Source organism: Botryllus schlosseri, chromosome 4 (genome assembly GCF_051294905.1).
Source record: "Botryllus schlosseri isolate E-star chromosome 4, Bs_hap1, whole genome shotgun sequence".
Lineage (NCBI taxonomy): Eukaryota > Metazoa > Chordata > Ascidiacea > Stolidobranchia > Styelidae > Botryllus > Botryllus schlosseri.
In genome coordinates, this window is record NC_137239.1 from 4,098,963 (window position 1) to 4,122,053 (window position 23,091).

The following is a 23,091-nucleotide window of genomic DNA, read 5'->3' on the forward strand; positions in this document are numbered from 1 at the left end:
TGATACAAGCCCTACACTTCACAATAAAAATGATTGCTGGTTTGTTCGTGTTGAAGGTTACAAAGAAAAATGTATATGTCTATCTAAATTTACTTTACACCCCCCAAAACAAAAAACATCTGTGAGAGACCCCATAGCTCGCGCACGTCCAATTTTTTTGTATGTGAGGAAAGATTTTGTCAGCATACAATTGTAGACAAGTTCACGGAGTGTAATCATGGAATTGTCATAGAGAATTCTCAAAGTATTTTCGGTCCCAGTGATCCATCGGTACCACATCTCCCCTATCTCAACAGCCATAAGATCTTTCTTGTTTCCTTATAACAATGCGTTGGGATTGCAAGAATTCTAGCCGCTATTTTTAATATTTTTTATATAACGAAAAGGGAGGTGAAAAATTTGTCACTACAGTCAAAGGGGTGTGTCGAAAAAAATTGAAAATCGCTGGTTTGGATGGAATACGCTTTGGAATTGTATGCTCAATATATTTGAATAATTCGGTTTTTAACAATTTGTTCGTAAAATGAGATGGCGAACAAACATTCCAAATAATTATGTTAATGCGCCATGTTCATGTCGCGGCATCAATTTATGATGTCGATTGGTATCTGATATCCTTACTATAAATATTCCACATCGAATTTGACGCAGTAGTAGAAATACGGACAGCCATCTTAAACAATTGGAATTAATTTGAAGTCACAGAGAAAACCTAAATTTATTATATGTTATAAAATATCATGATAATACGGAACTGGAAATATCGGTTGTCCTGAACCGGGATAGAAAATATTATCCAATTACAGTCAATTGAAGTGTAATAAATCATGATGCATTTATACGTCGGTTTCTGACATTTCTGTTTGATGCATACGGAGATCCTGAAACCTTGCTATGCAATGGCTATGCCATGTCATTGAGCGTAGTTTAAACAATATATACAATGATTTTGAACCTCTAATAGTCTAATATATCATCCAGTGAAACACTGGTTACGAACCACTGTACCACTGTCTGCTAAACCAACCTGGATGATTTGCGATTGCGTTAGAAAAAGTACCATTATGGTAGGATCCCCTGAGGCGGTAACGACAACATAGTCCTCACTTACAGTAAAAACTATAAAACCCTGGATTATTTGCCATTTTTCATTCACGCTCATAGTATATTCAAAAACTATCACATTTCTGAATGCTACCGCGGCACTATTTATCGACTACTAATTTATTTATTCTCTGCAGAGCTCAGGTGGTTGGCGGCGTATATTTTGGGCCCTATCGTACTCATGGCACTTACAGCAGCTGGATTAATTTATTACAAAAGGTGAGTGCGGTATTAAAGTCAACATCAATGCACAACAATGCCATAGTCATGAAAACTTTACCACCATTACTGGATAAATTTCCCTTATTGATAATATCCTTTATATATTTTCGTAAACAGAAGATCTTCGGGAGAGATAAAAGCAAAAAACAATAGTCTATCAATGTCAGAATATGAAGATATTAAAAATCAGCGTGAGTACTCTATTCCAGTACTTTTCAAACTTGGTGACGGTACGCAGTGCTAATGAAGAAGATGGTGCGAATGGTGCGGATAAAATTCCGGATGAATGCTGATGAAAATCGTGAATAATATGTTAATTTCTTCGACGTGAAATAATTCAAATAAACCTAATAGGAAATTCAAGGTCAGTGTAACTTTTGTAGTCGCGGCGCAATTGCAAAGCGTTGTTTGACTTACGACGTACCCCTAATCGTAGCTCGCACAAGCCGTAGTGAATTATCATTTTCGAACTATATTATTACCAAACCAAAAGCCTGGTTCGAAATCTGGTGTAGAGGCAGACATGCAGTATATCAGCCCGTCTGACCTTGCGTCCGGCTAGAAAAATGACGTCAAATTGACTTTCTGCTTTCTTTCGCTAAACAATCATCATATTTCGGAATAATTGTTCGATTAGTGTGAGGTATCAGTATAGTAGTAATAACCATCATTACAGACTCACATTTGCAAGTTACTGTAACGCAAATTTTTACCACTTCAAAGGCTATTAAAATATGGACCGCAAAGAGCGTGATTTTGGGTCCACACCGTGCGAGGCCATCTGTTAATATGTATGTAATATTTGTTGAATTTATTGCAAAAAATTCTGCCATAGTTTTTACATATCCAAGGCCACTGTATTGCGTACTGTAGCCAATACGCGAGACAAGCAGAAAACATGGCTTGGGAATGAGAATCAAGCGACCCTTGGGGTTTGAATTCATGATATGATTTGTGCGAATGTGTTTTTTTGGAAAACATGGACGAAGACCGTTGAAGTGAGCTAGTGTAGGGTTGTGCAACGCGCGAGTTCAGGACCAACCTTTTTAATGAGACACTTGATAGCTTAAGACAGTGTTTCTGAACCTTGTCGCCAGCGTAATATATAAAAATTATCGTACGTACTTTTAGATCGACAATTCCCCGTTAAAATACTCTCGTCACGCTAGCTCAGGTTGCTTTCCACAAAATGTTTCGAACTATAGGTATTTTAACCCGCAGCGCACAGCGTGCCGAAATCAAAGAAAGATGCACTGTATCACTTTTGAGAGTGAGAGCCCTTCGTACATTAAATTTCCTTGAAGATTTTTGGTCAAACTGAATTACCAAATATATGTGTATGTGACAGTTACAAAATTAAATTATCTGAATATTTCTTCATCGTATCATAGAGGATTATACTACTGCTTAATGCTTTGACCCGCAAAATCACATGAACGTTCTATTATTATTGGTTGCTTTGTTTGGAATACAATAATATTAAAGGTATTACCTATAGGTGCAGTACTAAACTCAATACGAGTAAAGATCTATGACTGTCCAAGTTGATTTACTTTCACAGAAGGCAATAAAACAAAACTCAATACAATTAACGTCGCCGTATTGACAGTCGCAGATGTGAATTCAGTATGTCTACACCGTGCTCGAACCAGATGGCATGGGCCTGTATCCGATGGTTGTTATAACAACATCGACCTAATATAACACGTACAATAATTAAAGTGTTAATTGGTCGAGTGGTGCTAGGGCGCGATTCGCGTTATTTCTAATAGCGTCGTCCAAACTCGAAAAGATCGACCGGAGTCATAACTCTTACCATTGTTTCTACTACCGTCCTTAAAATATGCGTACTTCAGCAATTTTAGAAAAGGTTAACAGCCATTTGCTTAAGCTATGGTAGCCAATATGTTGCACAACAAAATGCTGTTATGTGTCCCCATATTCTTTTTGTATACCAATTTAAGGTTAGTTTGCGCGAATGAAATTTATTTTACAAAAAAGTGCGAATGGACCTCAAAAAGATTGAAAAGCCCTGCTCTATTCTATTACATAGTTTTAAGTTTACCGTCTAACATTGTGATTTATCGCTAAACAGCAGCTTACGAAAAGTATAAAGAACATGGACACTCAACAGCAATACCTTTGCATACGCTAAAAGAATACTTTGTTTTAATGAAATCGGAAGACGGTATGCGTTTCAAGAACCAGTTCAAAGTCAGTAGATATAATTTATTAGTGTTATTACATTTCTAATTACGGTCATCCTGCTGTTCTGAAGGAGCTGAAGCATAGAGCAAAAGAGCTCGCATCCTCGTCGACGGAAGGTTTTAAGCCTGAAGTTGCGATGAAAAATCGAGACAGGAATATTGTGCCATGTGAGTGAAAGCAAATAGGATGCACGTGTAAATGTAATTCAATAATCCGCCGCATGCTGGCCGAGACCTTCCATATATGTATAGTATATATAAATGTATATGCCAAATAGTCAATTGATCATTTAGGCGATTATATGTGACCACCGCTGGATAGTCCTGTCTTGTCAATCTGAGAAAATTATGCTTCATGTGAAGATGTCAACTTGGTATCGTACATGCGTCTGACGTTTTTTCTTTTTGATTGTGTTTAGTCTGGTACGTTTGTGAGATTCCAATATCTGTTTGACCATTATACTAAGTGCCGTTTCGACCCCGCCGACGAACAGTTCTATGAAATAATACATCAGAAAAAGTCATTGATTTACCCAGATTGATGTCACGTGACATGACCCTTCATAGTGTTATTTATGTTCGACTCTTTTGTATTGGACAACAATACGCTATACAACAATACAACAATACAACAACAATAATAATGGTTTTCAACGTTGTTCTCTTCACGAACTTCTTGCAAGGAAACAATCCATAAGCTCAGGTACCCTTGCATTATTGCGGGAATTGGTGAACATATTTTGAAAATTAGGTATTGAAACACATTCGCATAGCCATATACTGTTCACAAATACTCACGAACATACTATTTTCGTAGCAAACCAAGTCCGCTATTACACAATTTACTAAGGTGCCTTCAAATAGGTTGATTGGACTACAAACGTAATATGTATTTGATTATTTCTATTGGCTAAATACGCTCCACGTAGAAACACGAACCAGAAACTTCCTATTTTTTTAGATTGAATTACCGGCGATCATGAGTCACGTCGATACCGCAGCTATATATAACGTTGTGACTAACGTTCAAATGCACATTTTGTAAAAATCTGTTAGCTAAAATTCCCATAGCTACCTAGTGAAAATGACTGCTGTCAGATTTTTCTAACACTTATATTTTTAGTGTTAGACCACATCATATGCGACACTTTTATTTCAAACAGCATTTACAATGCCATTTGGTAAATCATCAACAAAATATCACACTATATATTCTCTGCAGACGATGCGAACCGTGTTTGTTTGAACGGGCAAGGCCGTGACACCTATATCAACGCAAGTTACATAAAGGTAATATAGTCATAATCTCGGATCATTATAAGTGAGATAAGATATGCATCATTGAATTGACTGCACTTCTATAGTTATTGTCACCGCGATAGCTGACTTCCGTATTATATCCGTCAGGTGGATATGACGTCAGTCGTATAGTCGCGAGTACTTGTACTAGTTCGATTATAAAAAAAATTGCGCTATACATTATTGAGTGTAACTTCAGGCTTTAGATATCGCTGTAAAAAAAAACTAATAAAAGCTACTAATACCGAATTATTCGATATATACCTGTGTTTGTTTATGCCAATATCACTTGGCCAGCGCAAAGTATTTCCAAAACTTCGAATATCGTTACCAATATTATGAATAGTAATAGGAACTTTGCATATTTGTTCACGATGTTTATGCGGCATGCAGATCGACACATTTGCCTAGCTAGTAATTTCCGCTGCTTCTGTAATATATCACAACGACTTGCCTGCCTCTATTCGTGTCCTGTCCAACTTCAATCAAGTACTTGTACATCTCTAAATAAATATCATCAATATTTAAATTCACTACCCACAGGTTATTAGGTATTTCTGGTTATTATTATTCCGTAATATATGTTAGTTATACACTGAGCGCGAAGATTAATACCAACCTTCATCCACGAATTCCAGTGATTTTGAGACGGACTTTCTCATGCCTCGCTGAATGCTTTTGAGAAGAGCATGTATTCGACTCATTTCATTTATCTACAATTCTACATAGAGTTGACTGATTGTGATCCTATCATCATATTTGTTTTGAATTTTGTTAAATTGATGACGGAACGAACGAACTTTCCGCAAAAAATAGAATAATTTCTTTAAGTGGGTTGGGCTGGGGCTGGAAAGTACTTTATGTTACTATATAAAAGTTAGCGAAGACATCATTTCAGAACGGGTGATATCAGTAGAAGTTGTCTATAAACCTAGCCGCTAAATAGCATATATACGTATTGAATTATCAATAATCGTCGAGTTATACTTTCATATGAACGAAACATACACTGTAGCCCAGGGGTTCTCAACTTCCCTTGTACAACGGGCCGCATTTTTACAAATAAAGACGCTGCGGACCGCAGAATATTATTATCATGTATTTGCGGGCTACTATTCAATTCAGGCTACTATAGCCTATTTACCAGTCGCATTCTGGCATTTAGTACATTTCCATGCATTCAGGGGCATTAATGGACACTGTCCATTGGACAGCGTTCGTAAGTTTACAGTGGCTGTTTTTTTTGTGAGAATATGTATCTTCCAGCGGCGCAAGTAAATCCCCATATGGAGCCTGCATTGCATTCGTTTCCAAGTAGGTATATGCACCCCAAACCCTTCCAACAGAGAACTGAACTCCCTGTTTCAATGCGTGAGTGAGCAAGTATGAAATTACGGCCACTCGTTCGTTACAGAGGCCATTATCATGACTTTCAGCTCTCAGTGATATGAAAAGAAGTCTGTTGTTCGGGGTCATTTCTGAGCAAACCAATCCACCCTTCTCCTTTCCTTCCATGGCTGATGGAGCCCTGCACCAATAGTTACAGGAGTCAGCTTTGTAAATTTGTTGTTTTTCGCATTTCCTCTGCAAATATGTCTACTCTGATAAAATGCACCCAGATAATTAGCTATGCCATGTCTGTGGAGTCGGTGTATTCGTCCAATGCTATAGGCTGAAGTAGTCTACGCGGCAACGTGGTTCAGAAATGCGATAAAAGATCGACTGGCATCGCTGTTACTCTTCTGGTCACGGTTGAATCAGACAACTGTAGCTTCGAAATTTGTCAGATCATGATGTCCTCGCTGCTAAGTTCGGGAAACAGCGAATATTCGCACAGTATCTTGAAGTCTTATTGAAATCACACCTTCTCTAGCAGATTCTTTTGGTATAGCGATATTCTGAGCAATTTTGAACAATGCGTCTGTAACGTCGCTGCCAATTTTAACAATGCCAGAAATATGAATTGCTGGGCTTGCCACCAAGCTAGCATCGTTTTTTCTATAAGATCAGGCGATATGTGAAACGCCAGAAAAACAGGCGTGGTTCAGGCGTGGTATCATTTTAAGCTTCGACGCTTCGTTACGACAACTGTTCTTTGACAAATGTGACACATCGGTCTTCCATTTATATCTGGGGAAGCAAATTCATGGCTCCACGCAGAGTTACAAACCCAGCTTTCGACGTTCTCGTTCCTATAGTACTTATTTCTGCTCAAGCCACTCACGGTGTGTGAAACACTTTTTAAAAGTGTTCTACGCAGCGGGATTATCTTGAAGCAGAGTGCAGCCTAATACCGATTCAAAACAATATCAATCTAAACTTCAGCATAGGCCTATATCATGATACCAGAACACATCAAAGAATGAGTAATCAAACGAAACAGAGACAGTGCGATAAGAAAGCTAAGTAGCTAAATTAATATGTAACAATTCGATGCCAGTAGTAATTGCTTCCGTAATGAAAGATGTCGCGGGCCGCAAAAGAAACGTCTGCGGGCCGCGGGTTGAGAACCCCTGCTGTAGCCTATAACGCCTCAAGACACAATGCGATATAATGAACAGCTAAAAGGATGCTGAACGACGGGCAGTTGCTGTCTTTTAGACTTACATCCTCATCGGCCTGGAGTGCTCGATGTCACAATTCTTTTTGCTGTCGATCTTTTGAAGCCGCGGACCTTTCTAGTCCTTTCCAGATCTCGTGAGTGCTTTCTTTCGTCGGGTCTTTTTCTGGTGTTTCTTTCACCGTAAGAAAGGTGACGATGAGGGAAGAGCCCTGATAAACCTCCGACGGGAATCGAACTGGGGCCCCATTACCTGGTAGTTGATCATGATGAATTCGTATGGCCAGCCATAAAATTGGTAATGGATGGCCATGAAAAATTCGCTTTGCATGGCCGGTCATGAGCTGTGATCCGTGAGTGTCTCACGAAAAAGCTGAGACTTCCACTTGTGATTGTTACTGTGACTGCAGGCATATCATAATATGTCCATTATCATTAGTATCTGTACTGGTAACAGAAGTCAATATGTGTTTGTCGTGTCTGCAGGGCCGAGACAAAATATTCATCGCAACTCAGGGGCCAATGAGAAACACAATAATAGACTTCTGGCGGATGATTGTGGAACAGGAATCCAGGATCATTGTGATGCTGACAAAATGCGAAGACAATGGTGGGGTATGCAATCGTATGCATGCAGTTGATGTGTCTTTATAGCTTACTATGAAAAGACATACCAAAAAAAATATTACATAAACAAGAGGCGAACTGAGATATTATTGCTTACATCGAAGATATTGGCCTTGTCGGAATTCAGACTAATATAGCAGCTTTTGATTTATGCATGTGGATTTGCTGATTTTTCCTTCCAGCAGTGAATATACCTAAATATGAATGGTGCCTATACCACGGGAATTAGCCTATACATAGGACATACTGATATAGTTAGTTAGTAACTAATGCAATATACCTCAGGCATAACTCCGTCTTTATGACATCATAGTCACACGACAATGAGCGTTCCTTCTTGCCATTTTTGTCTACACTAGTAAAACACTGATATGAGATTATTATACCGGCACTGAATTCATTAATTAATGACAAGTCATATGTTCGCGTTTCATCTTGAATTGGAATCTGAGGAAAGGTTTGCGTACAGACGAGTCGACTGAAATCAAAAAGCGTTTCAATGATAACTTGGCGTTGCATCGTTATTTGAGAACGTAATGTAAAGCATAATGCGCCATGTGAAAAAGGAATTGTCATGTTACATTACGTTACAATTTCGTAATACAATTTTAATAAAAGTTAGTAATGAATACATGATGATTACAAATTCGCACCCAATCAGTCCGCCGTCTGTTACTTCTAACGCAATGGGGTTCTGACATCGCATTTAAAAGCTTGGATAGCGGAAATTATTTGCTGATTAAAACGGCATGGCTGCATTGGCCGATCACCTTTTGCAAAGCCTAATTGGAATACTGAATATATGCACGAGTTCATCCCAATTTTCACGTTGCGCATACAAAAAGAAATACTATACGCAATACACGAAAATCTGGCTGAGTAATATTGTGAACGTGGCAACATGGCTTACGGCGGTCATCGGCGCTAAAACAATTTGATTTAGAGAATGCGTGTTTGCTCGTCTAATCGAGAGAAGTAAGTTTAACAGCGCGCACATTATGATGTAGATTTTTGTCACGATGTCAATTTTTATCCTGTGATTACTAATTAGTAAGGCAATTTTTTGTTGCACTAAAATCATGAGAAAGTTGCAATTAATTGTAACAAAAGTTGCTGTAAGAACTTGCATTTATAATACAATGTAATATGTGGTATTTATATTTATAATATTAGTAGGGTATGAAAAACTTCAACGGCTCCATGTATAATCCAACAGTTTTTTAAGATTTGCAGCATATCTGTTTGTCCCGTTTCGTTTTACGCTATGCAATAGATCATGCATACACTTTTATGTTTTTCAGGTTTGAAACCTACATGACAGCATTTTGCTGTCAGCTCTTGCAGAGCTGTCGAATTTGGTACTTTCCCCTTTCATGGAGGCTGGCGAGACCGCCTAAAATACCATTTATTACCTACACGCACACGGAAATAACGTAATGCGGAAATAATTTGCCATTGTCGAACAACAAAGCGTCATTTCTTCACGGGACAAATAGTTTTTTTCTACGGGTTACAGGTGTTCGGCAAGAGAACAATTCAATTGAGTACTCTTGGGCTGCCATAACATGCGCTTCTCCAAGAGTTGCATTCTAGAATATGTGTCCTAGTTGTGTACACTCGAAGTGATTACTGCGACGTTGTAAGTCACTTCGATCAATAATAAGACCTGGGCATTGTCCGGCCCGCTGGTGATTCTGGGTGGACCGCGAAATGTTCATTTGAATTTAGACTAACAAATCTATTTATTAAAAACTTCTGTATAAAATGATCCTGAAATGCATTTACTTTGAAGTCTACTTTATTTACGTACGGCGATTACGTAACTACGTAGGTCTTGTGAGTAATCCAGGCTCAATATAAAGCAAATATAGTAAGTTATGCCGTGCCAATTAAAATTACAAGTCGCTGTTTCCGTATTCAAGTTTAAATTTTGTGTGTTTCCTGGCCTGTTCTAGACTCTTACATCATACGTGTCCAAATCCCAATTTGTAATATAATATAATCAGTGCACGTAATTAGCGATCATCCTCACTCACAAGCGATTTTACGTCAAGCTATGACAGATGCAGATGAAGGTCGAGCCGACATTTCAAAAAGATTTGGAGCATTAAAAATCTGTTTTCTGAATTCATCCGTAAACCGGTATTTTTACTTTATCGTGAACACCAATCAGGTTCCCGTCTTTAAGATATATAATTCGATGCGGCATTATGAGAAAAATAATGCATTGAATACATACACTTGGCTGATGCGGACCTTCTAACCCAGATAGCAAAAACAGCAATGCTCTTTTACCGAGCTACTCACAGCTAGGGTCGCAGTCTGATATCCACTTAGCAACATGTGTTAAAAATGTAATTCACTTCTCACAATTTATAAATAAAACTCCACGCTGTAGTATATAGTCTAACCTTTTGTCTCAGCCCGCCAACATATTTTCTGCTTCACATTAGGACCGCCGGGAAAAATAATTGCCCACCCCTGATTTAAATCCTTCTTTCTCACATTTAAAAGGCATCATATATGGCATATGACATGATCTTATGTAAGGAAATATCTTATCTCAATAAATTTGTACCTTCCATCCGGGCTGTGGGGTTGGAGTTTGGCTAATTTTCGCTTGATGGAGTCGGAGTCGCAAAAAATATAATGGCTGGAGTCGGAGTCGGAGTCGTGCGAAAAAATACAGACTGGAGTCGCAGTCGGAGTTTGTGCAAATGACCCTGACTTCGACTCCGACTCCAACTTCTCTATCACTAAAACAATTGCTTCCAAATGATTCTAATGAGAATTTTTATGTACCACCAATCACTGTTGTTAATAACTATACAGGTCAGGTGCGGCCAGCCCGTGGCACGCAGACCAAATTCTATACCGCGAGAAGCTTTTGTGTGACCTGCGTGGTAATTCTCGAAATTATCCATAACATCAGGTAAAATTCCAAGGCCAACCAAAATTTTATTAGCTCGACCGCGAAATTTGATGATGACTAAAACAACAGTTCTGACACATTGACGTATCCAGGGGCCAGCCACATTTATCGCAGATCTTCGTATATGACCATAAAGTAGGATATTTCATAGCAGATTTATTTGACTTGAAATTTCTCTTGGCACTTCGCATGATTTATTGTCACTAGATTTCTTGCATTCAGTATTGGAGCCCCTTCTGAAAATTATGAATACATGTTATTTACAGAATTGAGTCTAACTATATTCGCAATTTGAAGATAACATGATAGATGCATGTTCAATTGTTCACCGACACCGTTGATGTCTAAACGTCGAGTTATTCTCTCCTTGCCAAATGAGCCCAGTGGTATACAGATGCGACTCCCAATATATGTTAGTAACATATTTATTGATAGAATTCAGTCATTTCATTACCTTTGAAAAAATTTCGCACTTTGCGCGACCAGGGCACGACTACACGCTGCACAGTTGCATGACATAATTGTTACAATTTTAGAGCGTACTAATATCAGTATTGTTTACAATGTTACCTAATTCGGTTCGCTCCTATCGGACGACTAAAAAATATCAACAAAATGATGGAAAAAAAATTAGGCAGAACATCTGAGAGCCGTTTCTAGGGTTTTCGAGGTTGCTGATTACGAATATCACATTAGTTTTGTCAGATTGGCTCTCTATCAGAAGATATTTAGACCCCTAAAAAAGCCCAAAATTTCTGTATTTACCCTGAAATGTTACACTTGGTAGGAAGAAAATCGTATTTTTTTCTAATCTTATGCAGCGCATAAATGGCTAATTGACTATGAAGAACCGTGATGTCATTCTCAGTCATTCTATCAATATTACCAGGGCATGATGCGAAATATTTGTTTGTCAAAAAAGCAGTTTGTCAAGCCTAAAAATTGTACTCTGGCACAACGGAAATTCATATTTTCCTGTATCAATTGGTCATTCTACCACGATTAAAGAGGAGTATAAAACTATAAAATTTGTCCTTGAAAGGCTTAACTACAATACTCATATGTGTCTCATTTCTTTTGACTGGTAAATGGATAATTTTCCACGGAGTCAACGAAGTGGGTACTACACCTAGTAACCCTATCAAACGAGAAGCTTAAATCTGGTATCTGGCATATTCGAATACCGATGAAAGATTACAATTTCACATTAGGCGGAGTTCACAGCATATAATTTCTCCTAAGATGTAGTAAATAAAACTTTTTAGATGCTCACAAAGCACCCAACTACAAACAGTTGGTCCGAAAATTCGTATCTGCATATCGAAAACTTGGAAAAAACATGAGCATAAAAGTCCACTTCCCGTTCAGTCATCTTGATATATTTCCCGATCAACTTGTGGATTAGCAAGGGGAGAGGTTCTACCAAGACATCAGAACAACAAAAGAAAGATATGAGGGCAGAGTAGATGAGCCATTGAGCATGAGCATATTATGTCAGACCATTGCCGGAACCTTTCGAGAAGCTGCACTAAATAGCTTACAGGCGAAAATCGTACAAAAATCAATTTCTCATTAAAATATACCTATAATATTGTATTCCAACCAGACTTGGACAACTAGAACAATTTCAGCTTTTTCAAATTAGATTAGAATTAGAATTAGAGCTACACGTTGTTTTCAAAATTAGATTAGAATTAGAATTAGAGCTACGCAGATGTTTCCAAATTAGATTAGAATTAGAATTAGAGCTACACATTTTTTTTCCGAATTAGATTAAAATTAGAATTAGAATTACTGAAATCGCAAAAACCTGAAAATTGAATGAAATTATGAATGAGAAATAAATACAGCCAAAAGTTCAGTTCATATCACATCAGAGTGCATTCCAATAGCCATGACAATGGTTATGGTTAGCGTCTGTACACCAAGCTTGGTTCGTTTTGCTCTGTATACCAGGGGTCATCAACATGCAGCCCACGAGGTCATATTTTGCGGTCGGCGATCTGATTCGTGATTTTGGAAGAACGCGAAATAAAGAATTTTGAAATGATGAAATTGATTTCAGTTTCAAATTATTGTTGTTGTTTCAACAAAGAAAATTGCCTGTGCCTAATAACACTATTCATCACTAGCTGAAATGGCTTCGGCGATGGCAAAAGCATTCCATAGATCAGTGGTTCCCAACCTGTGGTACGCGTACCACTAGTGGTACGCGAAGGTCTTCCAGGTGGTACGCGGGTAGATTCTGTTTTTTTTTTCGACCGAGGGAGTTATTAATGCAGGTGAGATTGATTTTGAGTTTTTTGAAGCCGTCGTCTCACGCTATTCCCCAGCTGCTAATTTTCCCTTATACGTGGGAATGCGAGCAAGGATTTCCATCCATGATGACTATCAAGTCGAAGAAACGAAACCGACTTGTTGCGCCCATACATGACTTTCGATGCGCTGTAAGCAAACGTATGCCACGCATCGACAAGCTAGTGGAAAATAAACAAATGCAGCCATCGCATTAAATAAATTGACTTTTGTTGTGTGTTTTTATTTTATGTTGTTCTTCTTGTGACTGGTGGTGAAAAAACAATTCCATACATCCCATCAACCCTGGCTGATAATGCCTAGTTCAGGGGGTGTCAAACTCAAATTGCATCGCGGGATCGAAGTCATGACATTACTCGCGGGCTGGACCAGTCAACGGAATCCAAAATGTTGCCTCGTGCCATTGCTTCTCTCTGGAATACTTTATTATCAAGCATGTATAGATAATACACGGATCGTAGGAGTTTCATTCTGGCGAGTCGCAACACCAATATTGGCAAGCAATGAAATTGGCGAAAATACGATGTTTGTCCGGTTGAATACAGTTAAGAGCCGCTAAAACAATGGCATTACCGGCGAAACAAGTATACATATTTCAGTGTTCCCTTTGCTTTAGTCCAGGGGTGGCCAACCTGCGACCGTAAGACGGAATTAGTACAGCCGTAGACACGCAATTCAATTGGTATGTGTTGGCGGCCGTCGACATGCAATTCGAATTTACGTATTGACTCCCGATTTCTTGAAAGATTTTAAGTATTCTTGAAATTTTCTTCGGGCTGCGCGCGATTCAACTCAACTACATTTTCCGATTTTAATATAGTAGCACCCTTTGCAATCAGAGCCCCACAATACAGATGCGAACATTAGTGAAAATGATGCGCCTCACATATGGAAATATCAGCTCGGAATCGTGTGCTCCTCACTATACTAACAATCCGGATGGGAGGTCAAGAAATAACAGCATGCTACAAAGTGACTAATATCAATTGGCCCACCCGAAGATGCATTATAATTTATAACTTGCTTTACCTTTTTGAAAACACCCCTACATCAACTCTATACCAGTGAATCTGATCACACGGGATAAGAAAGGATAAATGTTTCATGGTAATATGTAAAACTACTAATATCAAGGACGAAATTCAATGGTGAATCAGAATTTTTTTCGCCCTTCTCGCGGCTATGAACACTTTCTTCCTTAACATTGCCAGTGACCACTCGCGATTTCGGTGCGCATAGTAAGCCTATCATTAAATAGATTAGTCCGAAGTTCACCAGAAATGGACATAGACACTTTGACCTGGGTATTTGGCGTCCAGCTCGTTCATTACGACTATGCCATGGAATGCGGCCGTAGGCTACACGAGTATAGTCGAAATGCGGCCGTGAACGGCAAAAAGGTTGGCCAATCCCTCGTTAGTCATAATCAGGCGTTAGCCCTGCGTAGGCGTTGTGGTGAATACAAGCCCTGCATATGCGTTGTGATGAATACAAGATATTCAACCGTCAACGCAGACGTTGTAATTTGGTTTATTACTGTGGATGTAATGGATAATGTAATCTTTTCCCAATGTACTCAGAATTACTATCCGGGTCGGATCCAGCCCACGGGCTGTATGTTTGACCTATAGTTTCATAGAATTTGTAGACCTCGCATAGGTCAAATACGTGAGTATGACGACGTCATAAATGGTGGAAACGCGCGTTACTTGTATAGGTGGTACGCGAGCACTGCATAAAACCTCAAAATAGTACGTGGGTGGGAAAAGGTTGGGAACCACTGCCATAGATGGAGAGTCAGCTGATATAAACAAGTATATTTCCTTGACGTGCGATGGCTTGGCCACTGCCAAGACCGAGACGCTTAGAAAACGGCCTACGGTCATACCTACGAGTTCTCGAACAGCAGCAGCCTTGAGATGAGGAAAATGATTTTCTCTTTTCCAGTAACTCAAAACATTAAAGTCCATGATCACACTCTCTGCTGCGAAATATCTTTCCATCTCATCCTCTAATATATTTTATTTGGTTAGATCTGAAGTAACCACCCTCTTCTTTGTGAGTGTAGTTGAGGGCATGAAAGTGAACAAACCTGTGATTGTCTTTTTTTCTTCGCTGTTGTTCTGTTTGTGATCGAAACTAGACTGATGTTCGCAGACAACAATGCCAGCATGGCTATCATTCATCGCACAATATCTACTTATGATCGTATACGGTGTGTAAGTAATGCGATGGCGGCTTGCCACTAGATTCTCTTTGCGAGAGGGATGTTCTTGATAACTCGCTGTAAAATGCCGCGGAAAATCCGGCATTTTCAGGAGAACAATAAATTAGATTAGAATTAAAATTAGAGCATAGGAATATTTCGCAAATTAGATTATAATTATAATTAGAACACAACAACAAATCCCAAATTAGATTAGAATTAGAATTGGAGCATAGTAACATTTCGCAAAGTAGATTAGAATTAGATTAATGGCATTTCACTCTAATTTAGTGAAATTAGACAAATAGAGTTCACTAGTTGTCCAAGTCTGATTCCAACAGATTATTTCAAATTTACAATAGGTGATTGACGTAAAACTGATTGAATTAATGCCACGTTATCTGAGTATCTAGGTAAATACTCATATACACGACTAGAGTTTATTTATGTACATGATATCCGTGAAAGTCTGTAACTATGATAAATCTATTACCCCTAAATATAGAGCTGTTGCTGTATTTAAAATAGTCTTCTGTGTGTAAAATTAACAAGTATACTGAATTTCTAAACTTAATAGTACGACAAAGCCGATTTTATATCTAGTCATTACCGCGAAAATGGGAGATTTTGTGTCAAAATAGCCCCATGAGTTATCTCCACAATAAGAGCCAATTTGTAAAAATACTCAGGTCATATTCGGAATCAGTGCCCTTCAGAACACCCAAAACCTCTCTTACTTTGTCTGTCTAAAAATATGTGTTGACCAGTGTTATCAACAGGGCAAGTTTTTGTTGCCCTAAAATCGCGAGAAAGTTGCACTTAATATTAAGAAATGTTGCAGTAAAAAGTTGCATTTATAATTTTTTGTTGAATTGTAACGGTATGAGATATTCAAAAGGTTCCGCTGTATAACCTAGTTCCTGTAGAGCTGTCACTTAGTTACTTTATTGCCATTTAACGCACGGTCTGGTAACACCGCTAAAAATCACATTTTTACGGCACATAGCAAGACAACTACGTAATGCGGGAATAATTCCCCCTTAAAAACCCAACAGCATAGCTATAACCCCTCCCACTAAAACAAGTCAAATATTACATCCCAAACCCCTTATGTCTGCAAACTCGAGCCGAGGCATTACAGAATAACTCACTTTCGGTGACTTTAACAAAAGCAATAGCCCGAGAATGGTGACTCAGTGAAAATGTAATTTTGGGCTGTTTTACACGGGCGTTCGTGAAATGGAAAACTATTTCATATTTAAACGACAGAATTAATATAGCGAACTATTTACATAATGTTCGGGCACGAACGTGCTTGGCAGGGGTAGTTGAACTTCTTGCTTGCAAGCCATTGTGTCATAGTTAATAGCAGAGGTGGTCAAAGTAGTCAAGAAAGCTACTCAAGTAGAAGTAGAAGTAGCGACGAAAAATTCTACTCAAGTACGAGTAGAAGTACTTATTTCACAAGCAACCTAAAACTACTTGAAGTAGAAGTAGAATTTGCTGGCTTTAAATCTACTCAGGTAAGTAAGTAGTTTTGAAAACGGTCGTAATTCGTTCGCATGAACTGTCAAAAGCTGCAAATTGAGGTATGCGGAAGGTGTGGAGCTCTTGATTCATATTGATACATCCTAGGAGGTGTAAATTTTTGACAGAATAACAGTCGTCCATATCATGGGATGTAAATGATAGTATTGCTATGGAATGCGATACTAATTCTTTGTTTACTCGAACACCCCGTTTTAGTGAATATCATGGCATGGCGCCCTCCCCCATATTATAAGGCCCCTAGTTCAGTTCAAAAGCTATACGGAGAAGTTGTGTCTGATACGGCTTTAACACTTTGCGCGATTAGTATATGTTAATTAGAAATATGGCAGATCGTGAAATTGTTATATAGTGTATGCAGGGAACTGTTGAAAAAAATCAAAGTCCACGTTTTCCAGATTAGGACACGTCATGGGCTGCTTGGTATAACAGGTTATTGCTAGATTGCGAAACGATATTTTAAACGTTATGGGGGATCATACTTACTGTGATGAAATATTTGATATAGGTGACAATGCGGTGTGAACGGAACCACGCAACCTGGTATCTAAATTATATTCAGCGATACTACCGTTAAAACATATTTGCCACACCATATCTACTGTGCGCGAAGCGCAACGAAATTTCTTGGTATTACATGACTTTTATGAAAATTAAATGTTGGTACTGCGTGAAAACAGCCCCGAAATTTCTTAGGCTACCTTTCTTATTGGGGGTAAACTACTTCTACTTGACAAACTGAAAATAGCGAAAAGTAAGTAAGTAGTTCACATATTATTACGAAGTAGAAGTAGAAGTGGCGAAAAAAAGATCTACTTGAGTAAGTACCAGAAGTAGAGGAAAACTACTTGAGTACTTCGAAAAAGTAGAAGTACTTCGTTACTGACCACCTCTGGTTAATAGTAAGATGCAGCTAACACATCATATCGCTATTTGTTTTGCAAATCAAAGAGTATAGAACCGTACTAGAAATAGATTGTGGCATGTTTTTAAATCACTCCTTTGTGTGTTTGAAAAAATTTGCAGTAAAAATTGACATGAAAAATAGAGAAAAGTAGCCACCCCTGATATCGATAAAATTTGTCATTACTTTCAAATTACAATTCAGTTGCATAGAGGAAGAAAATCGCAATACGCATTTTCTCGATGCAGTCTGAATTGATGCAATATTTGAAATTATACCATGATAGGCCTACTGTGACAGAGCAAATGCATCGGTTGGTTTTGTAAAATTGTAAAATTGATGTAAATATAACCGAACGATGCTTCCCACTCGACAAAATTAAAAATATTTGTAGTGTAGCTTAGCACTTTGGGTCAAAAAATGATTAGGAAAGACTGCACGTCCTAGTCCACTGAATACTAGACTATGTACATGAAAACTAGACGTAAGCTATGGCGTTTGACTACTTACTAAATTTGATTTATGACCAATGTCTACTAGTAGTAAGAGGTGTGCTTGTAATCATGTGTAATAAGAAAATTAGTAAGTTCAATCTCTATAATAGTTGCTGACTCATACACATGTGCAAGAGCTACACTTGGATTTTTTATCTACATTTTACTTATACCGGATTGGATACATCTTATGCTTGAATGATTCATAAATATTAGGATATTAGAGAGTCCATGTGATACAAACTTATAAAATATGAAAAAGGAAGGATATTTAGCAAATCATTGTTTCATGTTAATTGCATAGTGGCTAATTCGAGCTGTGCCACAATGAAACAATTTTGCATACCACCGTTAATCATATGTTTGCATATGTTTATTGGTTGTATGATAGTCATTCAACCGACAGTGTGGCATATAATTTTCGAATTAAATTGGCAATACTGTTGCAGTCGGAGTCGGTACATTTAAAGACTCAGGAGTCGGAGTCGGTACGTTTAAATACTCGGGAGTCGGAGTCAGAGTTGATATATTGAAAATGTGTGGAGTCGGAGCCGGAGTCGGTGGTAAAATTTACCGAGTCCACAGCCCTGCTTCAAACGCACTCTGCACAGCAGATGCGTGATAGACATACCGACTATAGAAGCATCAGCGAACAGCTATATGCATTCAACGGTTACTTATAATTCTTGGATATCTTCGGATCGGGGCAACATCCGTTATCAGTCAAGATCTAGCATCGATGTATGGATGTTACGATGCAATTAAGACACTAAAATCCCAATATAAACATACTTATTGACGTTGTTGAACTTGAAAGTTTCAGAAAATAATAAAATTATAGAAGGAACGCCTTTTTCTCTGGCGGCTTCGCCCCCACTCCCATCCCCCTCACGCCCGTCATACGCTTTCACGTCCCGCAGTTTGAGACACACTGCACGAGACCTTCAAGGTATTATACATTTATACGTTACTATGTAGTTTAGAATTACCGGTGATACGTGAAGCGTGGCGTCATAGAATTGTGTTTACACCAATGAGAAACTTTCCGGAGTTAAAACCATCCTCAGCCATATAAATCCATGTTTATGCATGTTTACATTAACAGTATCATGATCATATGCTATGAGTCCGTATAAAATATGTCCTAATGTTTAGAGACAATGCGAGAGATACTGGCCAGCACGCAACTGTGAATTCAGTTATGGAGATTATCGGAAAACCAATGTGGACGAGAAGGTGTCGGATGGCTGTATCAAGACTGAGCTTGAAGTAAATTTCAAGGGACAGGTAAGAACAACCAATCGAATGATTAATCTACCATGCAAGCAAACTCTTGGCGAATAGTTTCAGTCTGAAGCGGCAGCGTATTTAATAATATAATTGTACCATAACATTTGCCGCTATATGGATTGTGCAAAAAAGTCGATTACTTTCCGTCGACAAATGAGTAATTTTAGATCCCAAACCACGAAGACCAGAACTAGGCATTCGAATAGCCGGGACACGAATGCTCGCCTTTAGCTATTCCAGTGCATTGATAGACAAAACGACAAACAGCATGTTTTATTTGCTTTTCACAATCATTTCCTTAAAGATATTCATATTGTAGCGGGTGAATAACTGCACATGTTTTCGTTGTCGGGCTCAGGAAATGTTCAGTGCACAAAGGATTGTACTTTAATTTCAAAGCCCGCTTGTTAACCGTTTCCAATAAACATCATAAACCGTCTAATGACTGATAGAAAGATACCAAGATGGGCGTGTTAACTTAATGACTGATGAAAAGGCTTACATTAATGTAGCAGTCTACAATCGACTCCAACCATCTAAAGCAGTGGTTTTCAACCTTGTCTCCAGCGCACCCAGGGGCGACTTGGATTTTCAACGGGGTGGAAACGATCAGGGGGCGATGTGAGGAGCACTGGGCTCAGGAGGCGTTGAAGAAAAATGGCCTCACAGTAGATGGTGTAGTAATGACATATGATTATACAGTGGAACAATAATTCCACATATACCTGAGCTAGCATTGCACGCTGGGCGCAATATACACCGACTATGCTTTCATGAATGAAGTGGTTCCAGTTCATACATTTATTCAGTTATGAATTACGCGTACTTTTTGATTGCCAAATCCCCGTTATAACACTCCCGTCAAACTAGCTCGTGTTATTTTCCACAAAATGTTTCCAACTATAGGTATTGTATCCTGCAGCGCACAGAGTGTCGAAATCGAAAATGCACTCTACCACTTTTGAGAGTGATGCCCTTTGTGCATGTACAGTAAAGATGCTTTGAAGCTTATTGTCAAAAATTAGAGCTACAATATTTGAGAGCTGCAAAATTAATCGTCCAATATCATAAAGGATGATACTGCTTAGTGTTGTGACCCACATTCACGTTCAAGTTAAGAGCTTGGTTTAGTACTAAATTCAATGTGAGCAAATACCTCTACCACATTCTCAGTTGATTTAGTAGTCACACAAAGCAATAAAACGAAACCCAATACAATTAACTTGACCGTGTTGACAATCGCACAAGTGAATTCGGGATGTGTACATCGAGCTCGAACCAAATGGTGTGAGCCCGTAGGCCTTACCCGATGGTTATTATAAGAACCTTGTTTTGATCCCAAATATAGCTCACACAATTATTATATCGTTAATTAATCGGGTGGTCCTCGGGCGCAATTCAAGCGTGAAATATTTTTTAATATTGAAGTCCCAATCTGAAATCAGACTTCGACCGCTTACCCATTGCTTCTTACTACTTTCCTTAAAATAGGGGGCGCCAGACCCAGACCATTTTTGAAAGAGGGCGCTGGAGGAAAAAAGGTTAAGAACCACTGATGTAAAGTAACTGATACTTATAGAAAAGTTTATCAGTGAATGTGAAATGCCAGAGCTTTGATTCTGCATAATTACTAAAGCGCTACCTATTGACTACAGTGTCAATATGATGAGAGAGAGAGAGAGAGAGAGATATGATATTCTTTCTCGCCTGCACCATCGAGATGCTTTGGCGACGGAGTTGCGATACGGCCCCATGGGGTCATCTAGTCTGCGCCCCCGTTTTTTTTTCTCCTCCATGCTATCCGTGATTGCTGAGCGCCTAGCAGGATAGCTGCGGATACCATTTTTCGAGTCTTTGGTATGACCCGGCCGGGAATCGAACCCACGACCTACCGCTCGAGAAGCCGGACGCATAACCATTACACTATCTCGCTCGGAGGACACCTCGGCAAGCACAAAGTTGAAGTCATTGATATTTTCTTTAAACCATGCAACCTAACTTTAGTATTGTTTATTTGCAATGTTTCGTCAAACGAATCACGGGCGCTCACCATTCCGAAACTTTCCCGGGTTCTACATCTTCGAAAATGCCGCATCGCATGCTAGTTTGTGTTATCATTTCAGAGGCCCAGATAATTTGTCGCAATCGATACGATCTACCCGAATGAATTCTAAATTACCCACACCGATTCACCCCAGTGTGATTGCAAATTCAATAAACTGTTTCCTTCAGGCTTGTCTACATATTTGCTACAATTTAAATACGGTAAAATGGGACGTTATTTAATTTACAGGAAATCGCGGTAACACACTACCTGTTTCAGAGATGGCCGGAAAACGGGGTACCGCTAACTACTTCATCGTTTATACGACTTTATAGGAAAGTGATATACCAGTTTAGTGAAACGGGGAAGCAATCAATCGTGGTCCATTGCAGGTAGGTATCCTTCACGACCTTTAATTGTACTAAGTCACGGAACTGGATGTATTATAGACCTAATCATCCTGATCAAATACCATATGTATCAGGGGTCATAACGACATCTACGTTTGCAGGCCAATTTCTTAGCTTGGGAATACAAGAGCGCAATCAATTAATTTAAATTTTCCCAATCGACAAAAATTGGTGTTGCAGCATCCTGAAAACGAAGATATGAACGTCGACCGATGGCCAATAGCTCATTTTATCACAAGGCCGGCTCGTCGAATCAATTATTGTTATTTAGCTGTAATGGTCGTTCGACATGTCGCAAGTGTACATAGACATGACCTGCTACGTTTAAAGAAGAGTTGATTCGATGTCACAGCATATGCGAAATATAGCCTAGCCTACTTATTGTGGTGGGGACAGGGGATACGCCTGACAGATAATATTTCCCGCTACTTCTCCGCCAATGGCAGCACCTGAAACTTTGCAATATATACACAATAATATACTACAAAACACTAGGTTATGCTAGAGAACTTGCTTAAATGTCACAAGCTGCATATACAAGAAACCCGTATTAATACCTATAATATGCTACCTACTGGTGAGATGACACTAGTGAAGCCCGGTGAATTGCTGAGTTGATTCTGAGCGTATGTGAAATAATAACTAAACGGCATCACGTGGATCAAATTGATATGATAACGCTATGTACGATATACCGGGACATTGACACGGCCGAACGTACCGTCGAACTGACTGGCCACGGGACCACAGGACAGGGTCGCTGTTCGAGACTCCTGAGTTCGATAAACATTGGCAGTGTCCCCAATAACATTTCTGTAACATGGTCTTCTTCACAACCAATATCAATTCGTAACTTGCCAAATGCATTTGTGGTCTTAATTCAGAGCACTATATTAGTCCAACAAGTCGTTTTATATGGTCGATATAG

General features: G+C 38.9%; 3 protein-coding genes across 3 annotated transcripts in view; all 3 read left to right on the forward strand.

Moving 5' to 3' along the window:
• LOC145437891 (uncharacterized) overlaps positions 1 to 23,091 on the forward strand; it is a 194,357-nt gene that overhangs the window by 167,793 nt on the left and 3,473 nt on the right. The window lies entirely within an intron of this gene.
• The window catches only part of LOC145437976 (uncharacterized), a 574,293-nt gene that overhangs the window by 38,878 nt on the left and 512,324 nt on the right, over positions 1 to 23,091 (forward strand). The window lies entirely within an intron of this gene.
• On the forward strand, positions 1,865 to 22,277 carry LOC145437928 (tyrosine-protein phosphatase non-receptor type 7-like). The gene is made up of 7 exons (XM_080315299.1): positions 1,865 to 3,540; positions 3,605 to 3,701; positions 4,756 to 4,823; positions 7,879 to 8,007; positions 19,575 to 19,706; positions 22,003 to 22,145; positions 22,265 to 22,277. Exons 1-7 carry the CDS (start codon positions 3,499 to 3,501, stop codon positions 22,275 to 22,277), a joined length of 624 nt encoding a protein of 207 aa, XP_080171425.1. The 5' UTR covers positions 1,865 to 3,498.

Coding starts and splice junctions, on each gene's coding strand:
- LOC145437928 (XM_080315299.1), top strand. CDS start 3,499: ATGAAATCGGAAGACGGTATGCGTTTCAAGAACCAGTTCAAA. Junction 3,541..3,604: donor GTTTCAAGAACCAGTTCAAA/GTCAGTAGATAT, acceptor GCTGTTCTGAAG/GAGCTGAAGCATAGAGCAAA. Junction 4,824..7,878: donor TCAACGCAAGTTACATAAAG/GTAATATAGTCA, acceptor TCGTGTCTGCAG/GGCCGAGACAAAATATTCAT.